The following is a 28,000-nucleotide window of genomic DNA, read 5'->3' on the forward strand; positions in this document are numbered from 1 at the left end:
GCTCTGCTCTGCTCTGCTCTCTGTTCGCTGCGACTTCGACGTCGTTCGCTGGCGTTTCGTTTCATTCATTTTCATTCGACGATTCGCCGTCGCCGCACACGCAGCGAATTTACTGCGCGCTCCGCCGACGAAAAAGAAAGCTGAAAAATAAATCAAACAAAGTGATTTTTTCCCACGACGCGCGTTTTCCTCGAGTGTTTTTTTTGGCAATTCGCTGATTTGACTTTTTTGGATTTTCCCCCCAAACCGTCCACAACACACTGAGCTTTTCCGAGTCCCGAGAGTTCCGAGGCGTTCTTGCGTTTCTGGCCACCGATGCAAATCAATTACGCCAGATTTGCAGTGCAAAACAATGGCGTTATTTGTGCAACAACAACAACAATTACTAACACAAAGGCAGCAACAACAGCAACAGCGACAGCAACAACAAGAGCGAAGAAAAACAACAACAACAAAGGCAAAGGAGCAGACAGCGCAGGACATTCAGTTAGTTCCACAAAAGGAGCCGCCGCAACGAGTTGTGCAAAGTTGTGTATACAACTAAAAAATTTAAACAAAAACAAAAACTAAAAAATAAACGTGTATCTAAATAAAAATAGATAAACAGCTAAACTCGAAACGAAATATATGAATGAAAAATTCAGTTGCGCCTGCGCAGAAAAAGAAAGTTTGAGATATACACATATACCCCCGAACTCCCATATTTTGTGGCTTTTTTGTTCGAGTGCATTTCGAGAGTGTGAAAAATTTAAAAGTTTAAAAATTTAAAATTTAAATTTAAAATCCTAAAAAAATTGAAATTACAAAATGGAGCAAATAACGAACTACTTCGAACACATGGATTACGTGTCCTTCGTGGTGGTGGCACTGCCGTGCGTCGTAATCGCCGCCTACGGATTCCTGCAGGTGGCCAGTGGCCTGGCCAAGTGCAAAAGTAAGTCCCGACCGACAGGTGTGAGTTTTCACCTGAGTCATTATATAAAAAGCGGTGAGCTGACTAAGCCACAAACCGCGAAGAGCCGTCCAGATGTTACGCGAAAATAAGTCCCCCGAAAAAGCTTAGATTGCCGAAAATTATACTTGGGTCACTCAGCAAATAATCTTGGCATTTTGAAACTAGTTTTCTAATTAAGCTGCTACTTGAAATTCCTCATTTACAACCAAATTTGAAATTCACTCGTTACAAAATAAAACCTTTAAGGAGAACCCACACTGAAAACTAAATTATAAAATTATAAAATACGAAAATAAGTCCTCCGAAAAAGCTTAGATTGCCGAATATTATTCTTGGCTCACTCAAAAAATAATCTTGGCATTTTGAAACTAGTTTTCAAATTAAGCTGCTACTTGAAATTCCTCATTTAAAAGAATAAACATGAAATTCACTCGTTACAAAATAAAATAAAGCCTTTAAGGAGAAGCCACACTGAAAACTAAATTAAAAATATACTTTGGCTTTACATTTTACACCAAATGCTTTAATGTTAATTTATCTCATAAGTTGCACAAATTTTAACGAGCCATTTTAAAAATATGGCTATTTGGTTTGTTTTCTTTATGCAAATTTGTTATGAAATTGGCAACTGGTTTTAAGATCTTTTTGTTATAAAAAGAGCTCATGGTCCATGTTTTAACGCTTGAGTTATGCTATGAAGACTTTATGTTTCTGGAAAATAGCTAAAGTGTTTGGCAACATGGAAATTATGGGCCATATTTTTTTCAATTTGGCTACCAAAACTTATTGGCACTTTTATAAATGTATACAATGTTGCAATTTCAAAAAGGGTATTTTTGGGTATTTAGTACCAGGCATATGGGGAAAAAGGATTATGCACTTGGTGTTTTTTCATTGGGCGACTGATTGATCGGCCAAAAGCATTGTTAACCACAAGTAATATCAAATCAATTACGCTATCTTTACGGTTTATGCCCCGTTGTCATTAATCAAATTGCCAGCGGGCTATAAATGGAATTTAAGCGATTTATCAAGATGTGACTATGGAGGGGACTCTCTTCCCTGACAGTTTAAAAAAGTCGATAAAATCAAGGAAACGTTCTGAGGCCCATTTATTGTGGCCAAGTGACCGCAAAGATTTTCCCACATGATGGATCAATTAACTTCAAGTTAAGTACAATTCGCGACACGTGAATTGGGATTTTTAGAACTCAACCTAATCCACTTTTGGCTGTGAAATGGAGCAGCTTTGGCATTTCCAAAAAAAAAAAATTGCTTAACCATATTTACTTTAAAGTAGTATTTGGGGAAGGAACAGCTGCGGGTTTTTCTCACACTCCCCACAACTGACGTATGTGCAAATAACATTCGACCAGCCTTCCCAAAGCTTACGGTTCTCGGAGTGTGTTTATTTATAGCCCCAACTATGGGATCGTATGGTATCGTATGGGAACCGAGCCGGGAACCGGGTAGCGGGAACCGGGAACCCACGGGAAACGTTCGCTACTACTATAGTACTTCCTGACCTACCCCTCGAAATTCAGCGATAAGAACTTCAATTGCAATTAATCAGAGAGTTTCTGGATAGAAATTACGACGTTTCGGGCTTTGATGGGAACTCGAAAGATATCGATGGTGGTGCTGCTCGAGTAGGAAGCAATCGCAATCAAGTTTTTCGTGTCACTCTTGATTTGATTTGGTCTTATATTTTGTGCAAAAAGTGTAAATAAAAACCCGATGTTTACATAATAATCTTCCGATACCAAAAGCCCGCAGGCAACTTTCATTCGACAGACTAATTTGCATGAAGCTGGGTATTAAAAAAATGTCTTTAAGTTGCTTACTTTCTTTTTGGTTGAGAAAGGTCCGCCCTCGGCAATATAAGCATATATGTATGTATCTGCAAAGTACATAATATCTTGGTATATAGTTAACATTTTCCTCTTACTCTGCCTTATTTTCGCACTTTGTTATTGTCTTTTTTTGTATTTTATTTGACTTTTTTGCCAGCTATTTTCGGGTTTTCGGGTTTTCTCATGTGTGTTTATTTCGCCTTGCTCTTGTTATGGCCGCCTGCCTCTTTCAGCAAATCGAGTTCATTTATTTTTACGTGTAGGCAGTAAATGAATTTCAATAAATTAGCAGAGATACGAACTGCAATTGGCCAAATTAATCAGTGGCGGGAAATTGGCTAAAAACTTTCGAATAAGTCGGCCAGATAATGCGGGCATTCTCTATTCGTCAAGTTGACAGGGCCAGCAATTACTTTCTGATTGCTTAAAGGGTGTACCTTTTATATTGATTTTTACGTAAGAAAAATCTTTAAAAATTACTATCAAACTAAATAAAATTAATGTTGATAGTTGATGAATATTCTAAAAAAAAAAAAGTATTGTCCAGCAAAACAAACAAATGTTGTTTATTGTGTTAATAGGCCTTATAAAAACACTCCAATCTTTAGTTTCAAGTACTTGCAATTCAATTTGTGCTGGGTCATTTAACTAGGAAGCACTTTTCGCAGGGTACCGAGTTCGAGTTCAAGTTCAATGCTATTTATCATTTTTAATGAAGAAGTTAAGCCATGGTGGGTGGCGCTGTTTCAAAATGCCTGAAGGTAATTGATTTTATTTTTCACTTAATAGCTTGCCTGGATTTCTAGAACATCTGGAGCAAATTTCACGCGCAATTTCTTCTTATCAGCGGACCTCGTATTATTTGTTAATATGTGTACGGCTTGTTGTTTAATTTGTTTTCCTTATATTTTCTTCTTTTTTTTTCCTGCCCTGTCCATGGCATTCCATTCCCATTTCCATTTGGCATGCATTATGCAGCACCATGCCTAATAACAATTTGCAGTTAATATGGGGCTTTGGCAACTTTGTGTTTTTTTATATTTTGCGGCGCTTGTGAATTTGTTGCAGATTTCTGTTCGAGAATCGAGACTCTCGGATTATAAAATCCCGCCGAGGCGTCATTTATTATTGTTTATATTATTTTTATTGCCAGATGTGGCGATTGAGAGCCAGCCGCAAGTTCAAATCAATCATTTGACGATTAAAGCCCCAGATAAGGCCAGTTCTAGTTGTTAAGTGTTCCTTAAGATTCCGAAATAAAAGTAGAATCATAATCAGTTAAGAACAATTTAGAGCTTGTCTGGATATTTTGCATAGAATTATCATTTAGTGAGAAATAATTATAAAGTTTTAGTTAGAGAGTAGAGCGGGTTCTTAGAAAATCACTATAATAAATTTAGTTTTTCCCTAAATATACAATTAATCTCTAAAACTCCAAGTTCCTAAATATAGTGGAAAACCAATAACTCGTTTGAGATTTATAGATGCACATATACATATGCATAATATATATAATATAATGATATTCTAAGTATTCTAGTTCAAATTCTCCCTAGATTTATTGCAAGCTAATTTAGCTCATGTATTTTCCCCTACGCGCGCGACAGCATTTAATCTACTCGAATTTGTTATACAACAATTTATGTTTATTAATCTATTAAATGGTGTCAGCTGGTGTCTTGCTGTTATTTTTAACATACACTTTTATTACACAATTTGCTGGACAGAATTTCGGTTTCTGGCAGAGTATCATCATATGATTTTGATTATGCTGATGACGGTTCTCTCTGTGTGTGTTTTGCGCCACTATTTACTTAATTTATTGGAACTCTTGTGCTAATTTGCGTTTCGATTTGAGATCACGAATACAGCATGCCGTCTACGTGTGGAATGATTGAGATATTTGAGTTCAAGGGTCGTGACATAATACGGCCGGTCCATGTAGCCGCGGTAAATTTGCATTTTGGTCAAAAGTGAAAAGTCAAGAAATTCGGTTTTGCCTTACTCTGAAGACCAGCGAAGACGTGACATAAGAAAGGTCGTCGCGAAGACCCAGACCCCGGCGATCGCTCTTCCATTTCCATTACCAGTTTTTTTTTCTTTCTTTCTGATGATGGCCAAGTCCAAAGCCAAAGTTAAAGCCAAAGCGAAAGTTTTCGCCTCGCTGGTTTTTTGTATACTTTTTTTTTTTTTTTGGGTTCGAACTTCTTATTTAACAGCTTCGTTTTCACTTTGCCTTGTTGTGCTTAGCTGTTTATTTTTTTCTTGCCGGTTTCTTTTTTCTTGCTCTTTTTTTTTATTTGGATACGTGCGACAATCCAAAATATGAGTCAAAATGTTTTTGGAACTGATTTTGAAATCGCTGAACCAACAAAATTATGAAATTCTCATTCATTATAATTAATTTGATTAATGACCGTACTAGCTGTCGTCGATTCTCTAGATATATATTTGTTTTCAGGTGTTTTAATTAAGAGTGTAGAACTTATTTAACACGATTTTCGATATAAATAGATGTCATTGAATAAGTGATCACTGATCATTGGGGAGTTGTATTATATACGTCTTAAAAGGGGTTTTCCTAAGTATGTGAAAACATCAATGATAACATCTTGATTTACCACACTCTCCTCTTTGAACCAAGATAAACTTTTTTGTTTGGAAAAACTCTTGTTTATTTGGATGAAAAATAGCTCGATGTTTGTTTTGGTCGTTATGCAAGCCAGATTTCCTAATTAACTGTGACCGATTCGCCAAAGAAAACACCAGCTACGCGACTCGAGCCTCTGCCACTTGTTGTCGCTGTCGTTTTCAGGTGATGCAAGCCAAATGGGATTTAGACACAGACATTTGTCAAGGGGCCCGGCAGTGGGCACTATCAATACCCTACCCTACCACCATCCCCAAGTAATAAGCCAAATTGGCCGATGTATTCGGAGTTGTTAGCACTTTGAACAGCTCAGCTGGAAAGGCACATAGTCGTGAACACTTGAAAAATAAATCATATTTTTTAAAGTCTAGATAATGAAAATAACTCATTATTATTATGCTATTATGCGATCCCTACTACAACATTGTCTCTTAAATAATCTTAAAAAGGAATCTAAAGTCTTGCAATAACATTGTCGAATATCTGGCAATTTTTTTCCCCAGTGCAATAATTTATGGTGTGTGATTTTTCATAGTTTTCACAGTAGAAAACGAAACGACACGAGAAATGAAGTTAATTGACAGTGGCAACAGCACTTTTACTCTCACCTGCAACATGTTGCTAGTAACAGGTCCCAAAAGTGTAGAAAACCTTCTATAGGTATTATAGAACCGACAATCATAACAAAACATTTTTTAATAAAATTATATCTTCCAACAAAGATAGCCCAATTGTTTATTGATCCTATCGATAAATATGTGGGTAAACACATATTAAATCACAAGCTAATCAACATTGTCAGTTTTATTGCCCGAATTCCGTATATTTTATATTAAAAACATAAACAAAATGAAACAGTTTTGCGGTAAAGAACACCATGCTGATATCTGCCCCCCCTGGGACTACGCACCTGATTTACATATAAACACATATTTTTATTTATGTATATGAATGAATTTATCTGTTTGGCGGTGAGAGGCGAACAACGATTTCAGCATTTTATTAGGAAATCGTATTTTTAAGAAATCACATTAAGAAATGGGTCTTTATGGTTTTACTTTTAAGGGGTGATTTATGCAGGAAATGTTTAAACTTTTAAAATATCTAGAATAGATATGAAGGGTACTAATGAGTGATTATTCTGCAGATAGAATAGATGGTCACCTGAAGAATAGGTAAACATATTTGTATAAATAAAGTAAATATAAATTCTGTAGGTTCTCTTTCCTTTTCCTTATATATATGTTCTTTGACTATTCGATTTACTTATTAGATAGGATTTCCTAGTACCTAAACAGATTTATATGTGGATATACAATAAAAACACATAGACATATGCAAGCCTGTTGGTGTATCTAGAACAATTTATAGATAAAATCTATTCAATTGTTGATCTTTATTTAGAACAACGAGTGGGTTGTGTGATGCCGTGATTTCCTCTCTATAAACTTATTGTTAGACCCATCACCGCCCCATCTATATGCTCGGATCAAAATATCTCCCCCCGATTTCTGATCGCATTCCAAACAAATTTTCACAGCAAATTTGTACACAAATTTTCCACTTTCGCGTTTTTCTTCTTTTTTTTTTTTTTTTTTTTGGTATTTCAACTCTCTTGCATTCTGTGTTCCTATCGTTTTTATTTTGCTCGTCGTCAACTTGTTGATTTGCATTTGCACATTCAACGCCTCGTATGACAAGCGTGACAAAACCGAAGAAAAAATCGCAAAACCTGCGAAATATTCAAAGTAGTTAAATAATTTGGAGAAATATTACTGTTCAGGATTTTCCGTTTCATTTTGGGCCCTTACACTTACTATATTGTATTATTGTATGAATCATTGGTCATAAAAAGTCATCTCTTAATCCGAGTTTCTGTAAGTCTGGTGATTAATTCTTGACACTCGTTTTGGATTAATTACTCATAATATATTTCTGTTCATTCTGCCTTGAAATTGATAAACTCATGTCACATAACACGATAATATTCCTAAAAGTCTTTATTGGTCTTTGTCTTGTAGGCTTGATATTACTATATAAGGATTAATATTCCTAGAAGTTCTTATTATTTTTGTAGTAGTACTATGGCATGCTACATGAGAAATTAAGTATTCTGTTACTAAAAGACCTCTTAAAATTATAAGAAATTTTCTGCTTTTTAAGTTGCTACCGTTACAGCAATTATTTCCCTCTGTTCTATCATGCAATTCACTTTTTTCCCGCTTCTCACCATTTTACCACATTTTCCCGTCTTTCAGAGCATTTGATTTGTAAGCCGAAGGGCCTTTCACTGCCACAGAGTCTACAAAAATTGGTGGTTCGGCCTTATGTGTGTCTGTATTTACCTGACTTCTCTTTCGTATTTCGTTATGTATTCGATGGCGCTATTTACTTATGTTTTTTACAAGTGCAATTGAGGTTACTTTCTATTTAAAATTAAATAAATAAGTACGTGCATGCAAATGGAGGTTTGGGGCCAGCCAGGCAGGCGATCATTTTGGTTTTCTTCGTTTCTCCACTTCGTCGTTTATTTCTTGGCCAAAATGTCTTTGGCCACTTTCGGGTCACTGAAAGAATTTTTGTTACATTTTTTTATAGGTTTTTTTTGAAGTAATAAAAGCCTATAAAAATAATGTTATTTTATTTTGATGAATGAAATTCCTTTAAGGAATTGCATTTTTCACTTTCACAGTAAATATGATTATTGCTAAAATTTGTATTTCATTGATTCGATTTCGCTCTATATGTACTAATAGGTAAACATTCGTTTGTGTACCCAATTAATATTCACCCCTACTCTCATCATTTGGCCAATAAGCAGCTGTTATCTGTTATATTATATTCTAGAGTCGATATATTGAGCATCTGTCAAAGGGAAAGATGATCAGCTGATCTCAAAGAATCTTAACGAACCATAAAGAAATACTTTCTTATCTTAATTTTAGTTAAAGGCATTAGCTACCAGTGAAAGCTCTAAAATTAAATCCTAAAGAATTTCGTAGAACCCGGAATGCATACGAAATTGCAAAATAACAAACAAATATAGAAAAGTAAATCCATTTTACGCATGAAATTATTGCATTGTTTTGGCCCCTTTCCGTGGGGACAACTCGAGTTTGCTTTGAGATTCTAATTTGTTTCAAAACACTGCTTACTTAACATTTTTTCAATGTTTTGGTCTATTTTCTACCAATTTTGTTGTGCAGGCAGCACAGCTGGCGACGTGCATCAAAATCAAAATTTGCCATCATTTCTCTAGCTGTCGTGCCCTTGTTCACTCAAGATTTTGTTAGTATTTCGGCTTTTTATTTATTTATTTTCCCACTTTTTTTTTTTGGGAGGAGGAGGAGGATGGGTATGGGGATGGTGTTTACTGTTTGTGTTTTCGCTTTATTTTGTCTTGTTCGGTTTGTTTATTTTTATAAAAATGTCCGCTGTGTGCGCCCATTTGTATTACTTTGATTACTTGGCTGGCTTTTGGGCGAAATAAATCATCGAGGTTTGCGGTCGCTCTGCACTTTGTGTGCGTGTTTTAAATAATGATATCCCCCGAAGAGCAATGACAGCGATAACAATAATATATATCATACGTCAGCCGATTCTGCATACGTATGTATATATATAATAATAATAATTACCATAAATATTTTATTTTTATTTTTCGGTTTTCGTTTTTCTCGCCGCGCTTTCTTTGTATGAATGAAGGCGAGAATCTGTCGCGTTTTCGCCCCCAAAGAAAAATGCAAAACATACCAAAACAAAATGCGAAAACATTTTGTCAAAAGTAATTTCTCAACAAGCGATCAAAACAAAATGCTTTGCACTGAAAACAATCAGTATATGATTTATAATTCTAGGTATAAAAACGATTATTATATGATCAGTATGAGGAATGCCTATGGGGATCAAAAAGGATCATTGATATCAGATTATTCCTAACTATCCATAGTTTATGGTTAACAACATATTCTTATTCTTATCTAATCTCAGGATCGTTAATATAAATATGCGAATATTTTCTCTACGTGTATATATATCACCAGAGAGAGCCAAGTTTGTGTGGGCCGTGAAACTGAGAATAAGAGGAAGAGAAAACCGTGGACGTCGAAAGCAATTGCAAATTGTGATAAACTAGAGAAATAGAAAAATATGGGTCATCCTCAATAGATAGAAATCTGTTGAGCCACTTGTTCTCTGGCACGTTACTATAGTGAAGAAATATCTTAAATATAGCGTTTTGAGGGGCGGGACCTGGGTAATTTAACGGGAAAATCTGCTGGAAATTCTAAGTATTCTTAAAAAAAAGCAATTAACATATTAAGCCAAGCATAAAGCATACAAAAATAGCCACAAACAAACGATTGGAAATAAGAAATAAAAGAAAAATAGGAAAAATTATTAAAGAACAAAGTTTAAACTTTTTAAAGCAATGTTATTAAAGTAATATGTATTAAATAATAACAATAATTGTTTAAAGAGAATATTCCCCCTAAGAACTCCTTGAAATGATATTTCCAATACTAAACAACAAAGTAATTTTCAAGTATCTTGAAAAAATGAAATTCTACGTGCTAAAATGCAAAGGCTAAAAATAATTTCACACCACAGATACATGGAAAATGCTTTGATTAAATTGCATTCATCACACTCAATTTAAGTGTGGATGGAAATCCGTATTCATGTTCTTCGCAGAGCCACAAATAAAATTTAAATAAAGACAGCGCTTAATGAAGATGATATGTTTTGACAAGTGTCAGGATTTTTTGGTTCACAATATTATTACGATACGTGGATTGTAGTTGCCTATGGGCTGTTGTTGTTGCTCTTGTTCATTTCGAGTTGTCAGAAAAGTGTCAGAATCGCAAAATTGTGACAGCCAGCACGCGGACTCTCATCTTAAATGAACTCATCCCTCCAATTTAAATTTCGAGACCCCCGAAGACCAGCAAATAAATAAATATAAGTCTAAGGAAAATAAATCAAGAAAGAAGAAAATTTTGTTCAACGAAATTAGTTGATTAGTTTGGTACCGTTTGGGTATTTGAGTAAACAGCAAATTCCATAATGTTTTCAATTAATAACAATTGCCGAATTATGTGGGAAAAATGTTGTAGAATGTTGTATTTGTAGGTACTGCTACTGGTCGATTTCTTTGAAATTACTTTTAATTTTAAAAGGTTGCTTTTTTCTTGATAAGCCTATCAATACCACTTTAGATTGTAATGTACAGGAAAAGTCATCATATTTTTGTTAAAACAATTTTTCCGCCGAAAGGGTAATTGAGTTTTTCATAAACAAGGTGAATCAAGGTTTAATACTAAAATCAAAACATTACGTGTTCAATCAAGTATAAAAAAAGGCTGTCAATAAAATTTTTAAATGTATATATTTTCTATATTATGAACTTAAATACATCCAGTGCCATTTTGATAAGGTCTTAAACTGAATTAAGATACAATTCCGAAAAATAGCGGAAACAGCTTTTTGGACAAACTTTCTTGCGTTCCAGAGAACTTATAGAAAATTGCTTTGTTCACCGATAAGCACAAACATAAATAAAGCAAAAAACCCCTTAAATTCGACAAAAGTTGATACCAACATTGCGCATACGCCATGTGCTCAATGTCGTCATAGGAAGCGATTTGTTTATCGATTCTCGAGTAAGGCCCCACACCCCTTTTCCATTTATATTTTATTGAATGCCACACAGGATACATAAAACACTCACGGGGCCATAAAAAATGTATTAAATAATTAATAAAATTTTTTAACAAGTCATATTAAAGTTATATGTATAACTTTGTTTTAAAATAGTTGATACATTGATTCAATAGCATAATGTGGAGAAAGAGGCCGGGCTTTTGGCATTCCGGCATGACAAACTCAGACATCACGCTCGATCGTCTTCCTTCTTCCATAAATATCAATAAAAAAAAAACACTTTTGATTAGACCAATCCCCGAAATAAAAAGCAAACCCAACGGCACGTCCCAGGCTGATATGTCTTCCTGTTTTTTTGGCACTGCCTTACATCAATCTAATTTACGTTTATGTGGCCACAATACGAAATGGCAAAAAGTTCTAGATGTTCGCGCTTGGGGCACGTAATTGAATGCGAATCGCTTAATTTTCTATGGATTTCTATTCATTTTTATGGCCTGACCGCAATTATACAATGCATTAAGGCGGCATTAACATTTCCGGTCCGCCGAAACGAAACATTGGTTATTACAAGACCCACACACACGTGTTTCTTTCCGAAAGCCGAAAGACGAAACTGAAACTGAACTCAACTTAAAACTGAAAACCGAAAACCCAAAAGCCGGGGGGCTGCGGAGAAAAGTTCGTTAGCACCACAACCCCGCTCGTAACCCCGATGGAGCCATTAAACCCATTAGGGGAACTCGTTTCGTGTATTTGTGCGCCGCACTTTTGGGGTCTTGGGAAAATTTCCACTCAATTTTTGTGTTGGATTTTATTTTTATTTTGATTTTGGAAAACTTTCATGCGAAACTCGTCGCGAGTATCAAGACATTTTGGTGTATTTGTAGCTATGAAAATGTATCCGTATCTGCGCAGCACACACGCATGCGTCGAATGCGCATCGTCATCATCGGTTTAAGTTTAGGTTTACAGCTGTTGCCATGCGCACAAATATATTGGCATTCTTCGCCTTGGTCCCCTTTTCTCAGGATACCCTATAATATAACATAATCGTCGTCAGGACGTGTGACACTTTTCAAGAAAGTACACATTTGGTATAAGAAAATCTGTTTCATTTAACAAAAGTATGAGACTATTATAATCTTTTACATGCGATGATAAGATCTGGTAATTCTTGCTAAAATAAACTGTTAAAATATGAAATTGTACCCCTATACTATACAGATAGGGACCATAGAGTATACCAAGTTTGCTGTGATCTGCGCAAAGTTTCGCTTGAAGTTTCCCCCATTGTTCGGTTCGCTGTGATGGTCTTCCCTTAATGATCCGCTTCAGTTGGCTCCCCTATATACCATGTATATTCGCTCTTAATGTCTCGTTTCCTTGCCTTTTTCCTTTCGCTGGGATCTTTACTTTTTATATATATATATACCAATATATATACCCATATCTGCACACTTATTTATGCTTATATGTGCACATATCTTCGTTGGAACTCATTCAACTTTGGCGCGCTACATTCGCTGTGTTGCTTGCTGCTTACTTGAATGAATATGAATGAATCGTATTTAGCTATTTGATGATTATCATATTGATAGTGATGATGCAGTTGATGAGTTCGGTGGCCACAAAAATAGAATGCATTTCCGTTTTGGCAAGAGGGCAAGAAAATCGGCAAAAAAAAAAGGAAAAAGGGGTATTGAACGAGGGGGTACAGTGGAGCCTGGGGTGATTGCACACACGTGCCCACAACAATCTTAAGAACTTGTCGCCTTTATAAGCCTTTTCCCAAACTGGTTATTCGCAATATTATCATTCCGATTCCGATTCCGATTCGTATGCCGATTCATCGCAATTCAGTGCGGCGCCTCCATAAATCACACGCCCTAATTGACGATGAGCGAGGGGGCGTGACCAGCAGCGAATTTCACGATTTTGCATTCGCCAAATTAATATTACCAAGAAATAACATCAAATTACCCCATAATTTTAAAGAGTTCTCCCACTCTCTTCTTGAAAATGCACTGGGCAAAAATTGGTAGATGAATTTGATTATAATGGAAATTGATAAGAAAAACTCCATAGCTTCTAAAATTGTTCATTGATCATAAAATATACGAAACATGTGAAGATATATTTGCTACTTTTGATATCTTCATATATCTTTATATATCATACGCAATCTTAGTTGTAAAAATTCAAGTTTTCGGCATGCTTTTTTTCCGGTGTGGTGGGTGGTGGTGGCGGGGGCTTAAAAGTGGGCGGGACGGTCGGTTCGGGCGGTACGCACATGGAGCGGCGCTAGGCACGAACTGGTACCTGTTTCGCCCAGTCGTCATTTTGACTGTCTTTTGCTCGTCTTGTGCTTTTTGACAGACTTTTTTGTTTTATTCCTCTATAATTTTTACTTTTTTTGTTTTTTTGTTTTGCTTGTGATTTCTGTATTTGTTGTTTCTGGGACTTATTTCTCGCCATAAGCAACAAATTGCCGAAATTCCAAGATTCATTTATGATCCACCCAGTGAAAGCGAACCAGATGATGAACTTTTCGTTTATGTGCTCGTTGGCTAAAAATACCGGCAAAAGTTCTTATTGAGTGTTAAAATTCACACGCAAACATGAAAGACTTCACGAAAATAACAAAAATAATTTTTATTTTGACCAAAAAGCAAGGAAAAATGGGGAAATACTTGGAAAAACAATTTTTTGGATAGCATTTTTAGGAAGCAATAAATTACAGCCAGTAAATTAGACATTTATAAATTAAGATTGCCAAGAAGTAGATAATGTTTTTTTTATAGTTAACCTTAAACAACAGTAAACATTTAAAATAGAGAAATAAAACTTAAATCAACTTTGTATAAATAAATGCCTGAAATAAGAGACTTCAAAACATAATAAAATGGTCCCCCAAAATCAATTAAGATTTAAAATTATAATGAAACTAAGAACTCGAAAACTAAAACCAAAATGCATACAAGAAACTATAGTCCAAACGAGTTGTTCCACTCACACAGCAAAGATATTTGCCGGTTGCCTTTTGTTTTATATAAAAATATTTAAACTGGATCTAGCCGGTCAAACACCGGCTTCTTTATAATAGCTATGCGTACATCTAAATGCGGCGAGCATGATTTGCCTGCCCTATTAGTCAACTCATTCCGTACCGCGGCAAATTATCAGGAAAGGAGGTTTTTGGGGTTCGGGGAAAAAACATGGGATCACATGGCCCTGTAGATTTCTGTTTTTCGGGCATTGGGCACCTTGGCAGTTGACGTAGTTGCTGTGGAATATTATTATCAACATGTTATCGGAACAGTTCAAGACATTTTCAAAACAAACAAAACATTTGCACAAAAGTATCAAAATTTTTGCCGTTTGTTTCGCTTCGTTTATTCATTAGCAAACACACCCAACACACTACCAAACAAATTCGAATCGAATCGAGCTAAATTTTTCCGAATCCTTGAAAAATCGGGAAAAAGCGCAAAAATTGCATACGTTAATGAAAAGGTTTAGAATCGTCTAAGACTTGCTAACTTCGGCCATTCGAAGAATACGAAAATTATTTTTAAAGCCAGATAATACCAATACAAACGCATGGGTAGCGCAGATAAAAGTGGTCTGATTTTGACAAAGCTGGGTGTTATCTTTATAAAAGTTAACAAACGGTCGTGTGTACCAAGCTGAATAATATTTATCTATGTATATCTAGTTGCGCCGATCTGGTGTGATCTGACTTAAAAACGATCGTGCTTCTGATCGATTTTTTTTCACACTTTCCACATTGTAATAACCCCAAAGCACACTCTTCGATTCCGATGCCCATGCATATGGCTTATACATTATACCACCCACAACCCAAACTATACCTTATCTAAGTAGGAAGCTTGTAGGGGGCACGTGGTCAAAACCTGGTCGAAAAGCCCCATAAAAACACAGTGTGACTTGACTTGGCCTAGGTTTTATTTTCCGACACCCAGCGAAAGAGTCGGCAATAGGAGATATAGAAAGAGACGGGCAGTGGCGATGAATTCGCTGTATTCCCGCTTTATCAGCGGGTGATTCACTGTGTCGTCATCGAAAGGTTGAATTGAACGACTCTGTCTCTCGGGGTTTTTTCACTGTATTATTCTTGGCGCCCAGCTTTTTGTTTATATCGCGAGCGTTCGCTAATCGCGCCATTTAGTTCACTTTCAACTGCAAGTGCAGGCGGTTTGTGCTTAGGGTTACCGCTTTCCCCCCACAAGATATACAAAAAAAAAAAAAAAAAACACAAAAATATAAACAAACAAACAAATAAAGACAAAGTTCTTGTTTTCAAACCAATTGCAATTAATTCGAACGCGTTTATGTCTGCAGCGGTGCCATGCATTTCTTTCTCGAAGATTTCTTGCAAGTACATCTGTTTAAAATTTGTAAGTTGTCTGCCATGAGAAGTACTTCATTATCATTATAGATTTGTTTTTGTAATTGAATAGTTGGTAATGTGAAAAAATAAAAAAGTCTAAAATGTTTCGTCTCCTTCTTCCAGATGATAAAATGCAACGTTGCAACCAGAACAACAGCAACGGCAACATTCAAACGACTAGTAACACCAACGGCAGTGGCAACCACAACAACAAGCGCTGCCCACCGAAGTACACCGGCAACAACTTAGCAGCAAATACAAATGGCATGATGGGCGGCTACCAGCAGCAGCATCCACAAGCTGCGGCATCAACACTGCAGCACGGCGGCAACAAGCATGCCACTCGCAAAAGCCGCTACAATAACAGCAACAAACAACACCAGCAACAGCAATACGCGAATATTCAGAAGCGGAATGGAATCGCTGGGATCAACGGAAGTGAGTCCTCATCCTCGCCCTCGACAGCCACTTCCGGTTCCTGGCTGGATCGGGGCTACGGACATCGTTTGGCCAATTCTTCATGCATCGAAGGTGAGTTCTTACAAACAGTTCTTAAAAACAAATACTATAGAGGTAATACTTAGATAAAAACTATAGTTTATGCTAGAAACATTCGCGGTACCATTCCAACACTATTATTTACAAACAAAGAGCTTAGTAATTTTAACATTCCGCATGTCCAACATATTTTTAGTAAACAATGCAAATCAGCTATTAATCAGCCGAATCGGCGATTAAACCATTCGCTTGAGTCACTTAAGCAGCATTATTTGCTTAAGAATTTCGATATCGATGGTTCTACGGGGTATTAGTTTTAGTCAGTCTTACACCCACATGCATGTATGCATGTTACCCATTTGTACATATCTTGGCTCATGGGTATCGTTATAAAGACGACGGACCCCGGAGACGCTGATTCACGATTTCGGTTTGTTTTTAATAAAATTCCAAGCAAATCGGGGCGGCATCTATGGTGAATCACTACCAGACGCGAATTTAACGTCATCGCCGCTAACGGCAATGAAAACGGGAACGGGAATTCGGATCGGGTCGAATCGGAACGGATCGGGTATGTGGAACGGGAACGGTGAGAACGTCATTGCCGATTCGATCTATTTTTCTGGGTCAGTGGGTGGATGGGCGTTGGACCTGACATTTATTACGGAAATATCTCTGAATTGGAGTGGCCTCCCTGTCGAAAAACACCGTCGGCCATAACTATAGGCACACAGGCGCAAAATTATTTAGAAACCCCTCAACTTTTTTTTAGAAAAAGTATTTTAATGTACACATCAGTTCGTATCGCAAAAAAATTGTATTCATATCTAATTTTTGTGTACAAACGTTGCGATTACTGTACAGGACAGCCCATTGTAATCATAATATTGATAGGGTAGAGCAAATATAAAACTTGAGTGTTTTACCACCCTAAATTTTCCGTATTGCGTTTCGAGGTAGACTTATATAAAGCCCCCCATCACTTCAAACTGGAAAAGTCCACTCGAGCTGAAGCGCGATATCTATTTATGGTGTCAGTGGAAAGTTCTTATCAAAGTGGGTCTATCTATAAGTAGCCATTCGATGGGGGGTAAAACCTCGGTTACTAGCATTTCAATTAACTTGGAGATATCCGAGCACTTCAAGGGTAAATATATATTTTTATGACTGTCACTGTCCACGAGACACCAGCCTTGTTCACAAATAAGAAAATTGCAGGAAATCTTCGCTTAAGCTTAATAGAAACCTTGTATCGGAACTATTCAAATGGGATATTATGGATATGTATGCATAGAGATAGGGAGATGGCCGCCTTTCATTCTATTTTGCCCCTGGCTTTCGCTTTCGCTTTCGATCGCATTAAAAATCAATTAAAAATTGGGCGGATCGACGAAAACAAAAAGGGGAAATTAAATAAACAAACAAAGGCATCTCCCCCCGAGAAAGGCAGGCCGTTTAGGTCATAAAAATATCAGCAAACTATAATAAAAATTCAAATTCTTTGGCCAATTTTATAATTTATGCGCTCGGGGAATTACGTGTGATTTACAAAGGAGCTTTTGCTGGCCAATTCATTGATCGGCAATCATGATTGGGAACAGATTACTGATTAAAATTAGACATAAATCTATTGACCTTCATTTATTTGTTTATTAGAAAAAAATTATTTCTATTTATAAATTGCTTTCTACAAATTTGAACACAGATCTGATCAGATTTAAATCCTTTAAAGGTTATATTTAAATAAAACTAACTAAAAATGTAACATTCAACACATACAGGTAAATTTAATCCTAACTGAATGATCATTAGTGATATTATCTGGGATTCTTGTGCAATTGTTTTGTGTTAGAACTTTCCATAATTCGTTTTTGGCATTGATCAGCAAAACTTTCCAGAATCAGGTTCGAATTTTTGTTGCTATCGTTGGACTAGAATCTAAACGAGAATACGCTTTATAGGGAAAGCTGAGACGCAATAGAGAAGCAGCTGATTAGAGTTCAGATTTTTCAGTTCTCAGTCAGCTGGCGCCTCTTAACCATTTGGTTTTTTCTGCCGTATCAGGTGTATTATTGGTCGTAGTATCAGTCGTCGATCGATTTTGGTCAAACGATGAACTGATAATCGATGTGGACCCGAACTGAACGTACGTATTATGTACATACATACATAAATACATGTGTTTTTGCTGACAATCATTACATAACCGATCGTTTTGTCATTCAGAGGAAAGAGGTGGAAAGAGGTGGTCGAGAACCGATTTCAGAGATGTGGGATCTCTGGGATTGCTCGAAATTTGCACCGCGACGTTAAGTGCCAAAAATAATACGAAACCATCCGTTTGGGTAATTAGAGTAAACATATTGGGAAGGACAATGGGGTGACTTCCTCCTAAAGATATAATTGATAATTAATCCTTAAACTAGTTGAGTAAGATCCCAGTCTTTTGACAACATATCCTTAATTGTTTTTGATACCTCACACAATTTAACATGATATGGTCAAAACTTCCAGGTTTACAACATTGTTCCAATTAAAATGTTATGCCCAAAGTCTGTCATTAAGCCATCTTATATGGCACACACTCATTAGATAATTGTCTTGGCCAAATGGAATGACTTCCCCCAGCGGTTTTTGTGGCCTGGCATTTTGCGAATGCGTTTTTCACGCCCCACTGAATCTCACACGGATTGGATTTGAGGCTATATATGGTATATGTACAATATGTACATGTATCTCTTTCCTCGTCTCTTAGCCTTTCTCTGACGATTGTTTCTCTGTAGGCCAGTTGCAATTCGAGTCCAAAGACAACTTGAACTCATTTTCGCTTGCCATTTTAAGTGGTGCCAACTAACGGTGCAACATGCCACAATAAAAAACACAGTCACCTCGTTGTAATCGGCTAACACCACACACAACTACAGTGCTGTCCATGAGTGTATGCCTTGAAAGTATTTCTTTGGAGGCAAAGAGAAACGAAAAATGTAGTGTTAAATCTATCCATCATCTATACGTTCTTTCTTCTAAAACTTGATATAATATATTTGTATGATCCATACTGTAGTTTGCACACATACTCGGATGCCTGCTCGCATTATTAACCCATTAAAGACCCACTGCCGCCTGAAATCTCTAGCCGCAATACTTGTATAACAATCGTAAAAAGTGCTCGCAATTCCGTTTATTATTGCTTAGCTCGATCATCACATCATCGTGATCACCAACCCCAACCTCATCGTCATTCGCATTTCTTTGCCGATCTTTGGAATAGCTGACAACGCAACGCAACGCTTCTCCACTTAACCCCTCGTTGCCCCAACCCGCTGGCCGTCTGCGACGTCTGTGATTCGCCGCCGCCGCCGGCAATAGTCAAGGTTAACGTGTTCGCCGTTTAAGCACCGGGCGTTTACCCAATGTCTGAGTCCCCGTCCCCCGACTCCAAAAACAATACGATACGATACGATAAAATCCGATCCAAACTTGGGGACCAAAGATCACACCGAGATCTTCGCACCGTGGAAGTGGGTGAGGCCCCCGGGCCAGATTAGGGGTTAAGCGTGGGGAGAAAGTTCAAAAAGGAAAGGGATTTTCACTTCTTATGTCAGCACTATAAAATAGATAAATCAAATGGAAATGATATAATTTAGGATTATATTTTAAATCATTTCCAAATATCATCTTGACGTAACAAAAATAAAATACGAAATGATAAAAATTCTAGTTGTTTTTAGTTATGCTATGTTTTTCCCTTAGTCCTCATTGATATCTTCATCAGTGTTTCTTAACAACAAGCCTTAATTCATTGCCCTTATCCATGGGTAAATATTTTCTACACCTTTTTAGTAGAAGGATTACTTTTGGGACTATTTTGGTAGAACAATTAAAAAGAACCATATGTTTGTAATCTGAAATGTTCTAGGAAACTGTTTTACAATATTTTCTAAGAATATTTCGATCTCATAAAACATAAAATATATTCTTATAGATACTCACTAGTAACGAACAAACAAAGCAGACCCCATAACGCTATACTTAGAACATTTATCGCAGGGTAAATATTGTTGTTCATTGTTTTTTAGAACACACCGAATAAGCACATAAAGATATAAAGATTATTAATCGGACTAATTCGAAATGAGTTCCAGAATAAAGGAACGCCTGATAAAGCAAATTTACGGGCTTGCATTTCAAAGTGAAACCAGCAGATCAGTTGGCAGCTATTATCATTATCCAATGATTCTATTATCATTATCCAATGATTTGATTACAACAAAGTGAAGAGATTGCGTGCACAGGTAGTAAATATGCGACTAAATGTACATAATATCAAAATAGTTTACCCCTAAATACAGTCAGTCATTTTGATGGCTTTTAAACGACTCGCAGTTTTTGTTTTTGGCTTGGAAATTATTAAATCTTTGTGCCCCTTCTGCTGACCTCAATGGCCACGTTTTGCATACGCATATAGCGGCCGTATGTATTATACATATTTGATTAATAAAACTCATATTAGTTTACATTAAAGGCGTCTATTGGACTATACCAAAAAAAAACTTCGGACTGACGACGGGATGTTGTGACATACGTGAGCGTGCTGTGTTCGGTCACAATTAACTATCGCGATGATGTTTTACGAGTATTTTAGTTATATATATTTTTTTTTTAATTTTTCGTTTTGCTCAAAGCCAAGTTTTCGAGCTCATTAAAAATGCACAAACCAATTGCGAGACGAGTAATTTCGTTCGTTGTCTTGGCACAGGAAGCGCCACATAAAGCCGAAGGTCGTTTTTAAGTCGTGGAAAATTATACTCTCAGTACTACCTGGGATGCTGTTTGGATCTGACCAAAACGAAAAAAAAATATGGGTCGCCCAATGACGTGATAGCTGGGTATTATACCATCGATTGCGTCACTCGTGTTTGCTAGAATGGATTGATAAAAACTAATGCATATTTATGGACAGATATCTAGACAGTTGACTGTTGGGCGATAACTAATTAAATATCAAAGTTCCATCGTTTAGTAGTACTTTCCTGGGATGAGTAAATATATACCAGTGACGGGTTAATATATGACCTTCTGGGTTCCTGCGATTCATCATTTTAACAGCTGTTAAATTTATAATTCCCATGCGAATCGATTTGATTTGTTTCTATTTTTTCGGGGTTGCCGCATCAGAGGGCTGATTAGAATGGCGACTTTCGGCACTCGACCAGGCTCATAATCACAATTACAATCAGAATGGGAATGGGAATGGGAGTCACAATCACAGGTGCGGAGACAATCGCGACACTCGAGGGAACTTTTGGACGCTGTTGCCGTAGGTAACTGCAAATTGGGCAGCCGGGAATAGGAATATAGGAATATAATTGTGGGGCCCCTGGACAACACGCACATCTTATCGCTGCCCGGTAACCAAATGTGGGTAGCCTTCAGTTTAGACTCTAGACCGAGAAACTTAAATCTGGCACATGGCGCAGGGGTAGAGTTTCAGATTTTCTTTTTGGGTTTGCTAAATGTTCTGCCTCAATTTTCTATATAGATAGAGATATAATGGGTTTTGAAACAATAGTTGAGCGATCGTTTAAGTGTTCCCAATTATTCAATTTACATTTTCCCTTTGTCAGGTTTGTCTATATAAATCCAGACACTTGCGTGTTTCCATGCCCGTAATATGATGGTTAAATTTAGTATTTAAATAAATTTCTACTCTACTCGTATTTTATATCACGAGCGCTTTATACCATGTATACCTTATGTATGGTGTATACCTATGGATTATCATTTGTCAGCCCGACACGTTTGTCTCACTTATTTAACTAAACTATCTAATCGCCGGCTCTCAAGTGATTTTATGTACGTTCAGTCGTACCCCTTCTAAGGTTAAGGTCTGCTGATGAAGAGAGATTAAATGCCCTTGGAAAACTGCGTGAAAAATGGCCAGTTCTTAGAGTATGACATTAATTTATGAAAGACGTTATAGTATTAATCTCGGTAAATTATACTCACAGATAAGTTTCTACTTGTAGAGGTATTATGTTAAGAATTTCAATGCTAAGGGCAGCAGTGTGACCACCACCGAAAGTAGAATATCCTTAGCTAAAGATCCTTTGCAAGCTAATAAAAAGAACCTCGATCGAACCCCCAACTTGGCTATGTTTACCTTTTAATCGGATGTACATATATTAAAGGCATAAATGTATATTCTTATATGACTTTTCAAGGCTATTTGGAGAGTTTGGCACGTGCGTGGGCCAGCGATAAAGCCATGTTATAGGGCCTGTCGTAAAAGCGTTTAAAAACAAGAGTTGAACAGATGGCAGAAGGCGAAAAGACGAACCGAAACACGCCCAAAACTGGCCACGCCTTATCTAATCGTTGACCACGCACTATGTACCCGTACTAAGCCATACGTGATGGAAATACATATGTACATATCTAAATGTTTCGCACATGTGCTGCGGGTACTATACATATGTAAACAATAACTCGATCCGTCCGATATCATTTCTTCTCCCCCTGATGATCCCATTGGGGCTTTGGGTTTCCAGCTCACGTCTGGGTGCTTAGTGGCCCGGCGTCCTTCGGCTCGGCGAAGTCAACAAACCCACCTCGCCATATGATTTATCTATGTGCGCTTTGAAATTCAATTTCAGAACGAGGGGCCCCAAATCAGGGTATATGTACGTATATACAATATATACTAAATGGGGAGTACACGAGTGTTAAGGAAGTGCTCGCGCGCATTTCACTAAGAGGAAGCGTTTGGCATTTCACAAATCAGCAGGTAGGAAACAGATAAGAAAATGTCGTCGACATTAGAGGGGTCATAAGACCCCCTCTCTGAGTGACGGACGTCACTTGACGTTGTAGGAAGACGCAACATGGTCGAGTTAAGTGTGCTCAAAGTGCGTCAATTTAAGTATCCTCAATAGATAGGTAGATATTTTGACGTTAGGATTGCTAAACAAATGTTCAGGGGTAAGGTTTTCTTGACTTATTAAATTATTTAAGCTATGATTGGACCAACCAGTTGATATATTGCCTCTTATAGTGCAACTCTAGGTGTCATATTAATATTTAATATATTAAGTGTGCTCAAAGTGCGTCAATTTAAATATCCTCAATAGATAGATAGATACTTTGACGTTAGGATTGCTAAACAAATGTTCAGGGGTAAGGTTTTCTTGACTTATTAAATTATTTAAGCTATGATTGGACCAACCAGTTGATATATTGCCTCTAGTAGTGCAACTCTAGGTGTCATATTAATATTTAATATATTAAGTGTGTTCAAAGTGCGTCAATTTAAATATCCTCAATAGATAGATAGATATTTTGACGTTAGGGTTGCTATACAAATGTTCAGGGGTAAGGATTTCTTGTCTTATTTGAGTTATATAAACTATGATTGGACCAACCAGTTGATATATTGCCTCTTATAATGCAACTCTAGGTGACATATTAATATTCATACATTCAGCTTAAGTAGTTCCATTCAATCAAATGGGCTCTTTGTTTATAAAGCGTGATAAATCCTAAGCAAAATGTAAACCCCAAAAAGTTTCAAAGTAATCTTCGACAACAGGTCAAGCCAGCTTAAATCCCTAACCCCCTGCCCCCCTTTATAAGCCCCCCTTTCGGCGCTTGGCAACACCCCTTTGGAACATTAATGATAAGTTGAGAACGAGAATTAAAATGGGAATGGTGAAAATGATGAGCTGAATGCGGAAGCACAGGCATAAACATAAAGCGCTTAATTGGTAGAAGTAATAATAACAGGCGGCACATAATATTCATAATAAAGAGTGTATAATTGTAATGCGTCAACAGGGGCCCCGACCACCACCACACGACCCCCTTTCAGGCACGCCCGTTGGGTGGCAACCAAATAAGCTGTATTAGCAAAAACTCGAGGTAGGAACCCCGCACATGCGTCGATTTCCAGTCATGCGTAGCCTTCCCTAAATCAAAATACACTATCAAAAGTTAAATACGTACAATTGCACTGAAAGGTTTTCTTTTATATATAGAAAAAATATTTGTTAAATGTACTTTAAAAAGATACATATGTAAATAGTTTCATACAAATTCATCTTATATCAAGTAAACAACATATTTTATTCATTACAAAATACATTCTTAAAAATTCTTAAACTTTTTCTCAGTGTAATAACTAATAAAACAGAGAGAGAACAATATAGAAACAGCGGAAAAGAGAGGAAATACTCAAAAGCACGTGGCGTTTGTTGATAAGCGTGTGTGCTGAGTATTTGGGATCTAAGCTTGTGTGCGTGAGTGTGTTCTACGCTGTTATCAGAAATTTGAATTTCTGAAAGAATATTTTATTGTATTGCTAGAAATTCAACAGATGTGCTTCATGAATTGAGTTACGCGGAAATATAAAAAACTAAAACCATTCATGGAAAAGGTTTTTTTTTTTTTGTGAAATAACATTGAGATTCCTCCCAAGATATATAAATATAAGTTTATATAGCATGCCTCAAAATAAATGACACGAAATGAGCCAGCGAGATTCGTATTAAATAAATTGATTCGTTTAAAACTAATAACTTAATTAGCGAAATATAATTGAATAAATTGATGTAAATATTAAATTGGCTTTTCAGTCTGTAAATACTTCTAAATAGGGATTACTATTATATGTACATTTGTACCTTTATAATAGGTATAGGTTTATGAAAATCTCCAAATAACTATCTCAATTAAAATAAAAATGCATCAATCATGGATCATTAGTTTATACAAGACAAAACATACAAAATTGCATACTAATTTTAATTAAATTCCGTTTCTTTCCAATTTTACAGACAAATTCCTTGGGCAGCACAATCCGGGCCATCGCAATAGCACCAGCAGCGAGGCGACCAGCGAGGACATCGACTCCAGCAGGGAGCACCTGAACAAACCCAAGGGCAATTCGGGCGGTGGTAACGGCGGCAACGGTTGCAACAACCATGTTGCAGGCGGCAACAAGGGCCGCCCTAAGCGACAGCAGAAGTCCTCCGGCCAGCATATGCGTAATCCTGACCAGATGGGCCAGAAGGCCGGAGGCCCCACCTCGATTGTGGGCCAAAAGCCCAAGCAGACAAACAATAACAAGTGGCGCCAACAGCAGCCCAATCACAACGGCAACAACCCACACCAGCAGCACCACCAGCAGCAGCACCACCAGCAGCAGCAGCACCACCAGCAGCAGCAGCAACAGAAGCGTGGCAGCAACAAGAAGACAGGAAAGTACAGCAACAACTTTGGACAACATCCCGGCAGCAACAACGCCAAGCACGGCGGCAACAATCAGCGCAAGACCTGCGACAGCAGCTCCTCCTCGGCCCTGAGTTCACCCACCAGCTCGCCCACCAGTTCGCCCCATGCCAACGGCAACCGTAAGCGTATTGAGCGCTCCTTAATGCCGGGAGCCGCTCTGGAATGGCGCCGGGAGCGCGAACGTTATCGTCAGAATGCCAACTTTATGGTCCCACCACTCCGGCAGTACGAGCAATTGGATCTGGACGATAAGACCCTGGTGCAGCAACTCCGGCGTCATGTCATCGATCATCATCTGCTAAGGGTCTATGGGTTTCCGGTGGAGTCTGTGGTCCATGAGGGCGCCATCGAGATTTTCAAGTGCCTGCCGCACATGAGCTTTGCAGCGGCCCTGGCGGAAACTGCACCGGCAGTCACCCTGATTAACTGCCACGACGGACTGACCAACCAGGCTGCTGTGGAGGAGGAGGTGGCCACATCGAGCGACTCCGGGAATAGTTCTCCACGCTCTCTGGACTCCGAGTCCGGCGGTGAGTGGAGTGGCAGCGAATGTGAGTCCTCCAATTCATCATCCTCCGCCTCCTCATCAGGCGATGCCGAGCTGAGTCTGGAGCTAAAGTACTGCCAGTACGTCCAGGTGGAGCGCAGCCTGGCCAAGCCGTGTGCCCGCTGCAAGCGCCACTTCCTGGTGGACGAGCTGACAGGGGAGTATTTGACGCGCGAGGAGTGCCACTACCATTCGGGCAAGTACCAACGCTACTTCGATGGCGTCTGCCACGGCCGCTGGACATGCTGCAACGAGGGTGATGAATGCTCGCCGGGCTGCTGCCTGGGCGACCGCCATGTGTGGACTGGTTCGGTGGTGGGCGTCAATGGGCCCTACTATGACTTTGTGAGGACCCAGCACAGGGAGCGGATGACAGCAGACGACGAACCGGCCGTGTATGCTCTGGACTGTGAGATGAGCTATACTGGCCGTGGCCTAGACGTGACCAAGGTCTCACTGGTTGCCCTCAATGGGCAGCTGGTGTACGAGCACTTTGTGCGTCCCGAATGCGACATCATCGACTACAATACCCAGTATTCGGGCATTACGGAGAGGGATCTACGCTTCGGCGCCAAGAGTCTGGCCGAAGTGCAGCGTGATCTCCTCGAGCTGATTGCGGCTGATACCATACTGATTGGACACGGACTGGACAATGATCTGCGCGCCCTGCGCCTGGTGCACAACACCCTGATCGACACCTCGATTAGTTTCCCGCACTGCAGTGGGTTCCCGTACCGCCGGGCACTGCGCCACCTGACCAAGGTCCATCTGAAGCGGGAGATCCAGTGTGGTGACGGCACCACAGGACACAGCAGCTTCGAGGACTCAAGGGCCTGCATGGAGCTGATGCTGTGGCGCATCAACCGGGAACTGGACCCCACATGGAGCTGGGACGATTAAGGGAGCGGGGCGGGGAAGGATCGAGGATCGAGAATCGATCGATCGATCGGGCGGGGGCGGGGTTTGATCAAAAAAACAATTGGGGCCAGCAAGTACTTTTAGTCGTTAAGCCAGTTAGGATCGCCTAGTTTGTACTGTAATCAAGAAAACACAACTCTAAAATCTCAGCTGGGTCGCTCACCTGGCAATTGGTCTCTATAACACTGGTGTATCCGTTGTATCCGGGTTATACACCCTAGTTATAGGGCCCCATTGCCAGGTGCCAGCCCCAGCGTATACATACATATATCAAGTAAATCGCAAAATTGAAATGACAAAATATGGCAAAAGCAGAGCATGCAAAAAAAAGGAGCATAATCATATATTTATATGCGATACATAAGGTACATTTTGTAAGCGTATATTTATAGAGAAAAATAGAACTTTAATCTACATATGTATATACACTAATTGTTTTTTTTTTTTTCTTAATTAATTTCGAACCATGAGAAAATGTACTGAAGTTTTAGCTGTGATGTTTTTTTCACTTTCTCACATATTTACACGACAAACGAAAATGAAAAGTAAAAGCAAAAAAAAAAAAAAAAGAATAGAAAAATACAAAAAACATATACATACGCGCATACATTATTTTTTTAAGAAGCACAGAAGAAAGGCAATCCAAATACTTTTTAATTTTGACCAAAACTTTCAACTAAAATCACTCCATTTATCATAATTTACCATTAGGTTTCGTTCGTTTCGTTCGTTTCGTCCGTTTTACCCCTATCATTTCTTTTATTATTTCACGAATATAGCATCTCATATACAAATGGAAGCGATGAAAAATTAAAGTTTAACTTTAACTACTTTATACACTATGCATAAACGTAAGTTAGGTTAATCCTATGTTTTTTTCCAAAACTCTTTGATTATTTATTTAACGAATTCACGCGACAAGTTCATTGAAAATTTCTTCAAGTGTATAATTTTTCACATTGAACTCCATTTTAGGATAAGGTTTATTTTTTGTTTTCTCGACGATTAACCATTGTTATTCCTTGATTCTAAATGTCTAAATCAAGAGGGGGAATACTTTATGCGAAAATCGATGTTCCTAGCGGCATACGTTTTATATTGAACGCAAAAAACAAGAAGAATAATGCAAATGCACAACGACAAAATTTGAAGAGAATAAAAGAAACAACGATTTGTTTAAAACTAAATATCACCTCAAAGCAATGGTTATTATTAT

General features: G+C 38.0%; 1 protein-coding gene across 3 annotated transcripts; it reads left to right on the plus strand.

Moving 5' to 3' along the window:
- The first annotated feature begins 87 nt into the window (after positions 1 to 87).
- On the plus strand, positions 88 to 27,983 carry LOC119556657. Of its 3 annotated transcripts, none has more exons than XM_037869000.1 (4): positions 88 to 934; positions 15,657 to 16,064; positions 24,863 to 25,849; positions 25,910 to 27,983. In XM_037869000.1, exons 1-4 carry the CDS (start codon positions 808 to 810, stop codon positions 26,764 to 26,766), a joined length of 2,379 nt encoding a protein of 792 aa, XP_037724928.1. In that variant the 5' UTR covers positions 88 to 807; the 3' UTR covers positions 26,767 to 27,983. The 3 variants fall into 3 exon arrangements, with proteins under 3 accessions (XP_037724928.1, XP_037724927.1, XP_037724929.1); XM_037869001.1 differs by lacking the exon at positions 88 to 934 and adding exons at positions 14,428 to 14,635; positions 15,485 to 15,540 and having other exon boundaries at positions 24,863 to 27,983; XM_037868999.1 differs by having other exon boundaries at positions 24,863 to 27,983.
- Positions 27,984 to 28,000: the final 17 nt, after the last annotated feature.

This window comes from Drosophila subpulchrella, chromosome X, assembly GCF_014743375.2.
Source record: "Drosophila subpulchrella strain 33 F10 #4 breed RU33 chromosome X, RU_Dsub_v1.1 Primary Assembly, whole genome shotgun sequence".
Classification (NCBI taxonomy): domain Eukaryota; kingdom Metazoa; phylum Arthropoda; class Insecta; order Diptera; family Drosophilidae; genus Drosophila; species Drosophila subpulchrella.

Excerpts from the sequence above, each read along its gene's own strand:
- LOC119556657 (XM_037868999.1), top strand. The coding sequence starts at position 808 with ATGGAGCAAATAACGAACTACTTCGAACACATGGATTACGTGTCCTTC. Across the intron at positions 935-15,656 it reads TGGCCTGGCCAAGTGCAAAA|ATGATAAAATGCAACGTTGC; the intron begins GTAAGTCCCGAC and ends TCCTTCTTCCAG. Across the intron at positions 16,065-24,862 it reads CAATTCTTCATGCATCGAAG|ACAAATTCCTTGGGCAGCAC; the intron begins GTGAGTTCTTAC and ends CCAATTTTACAG.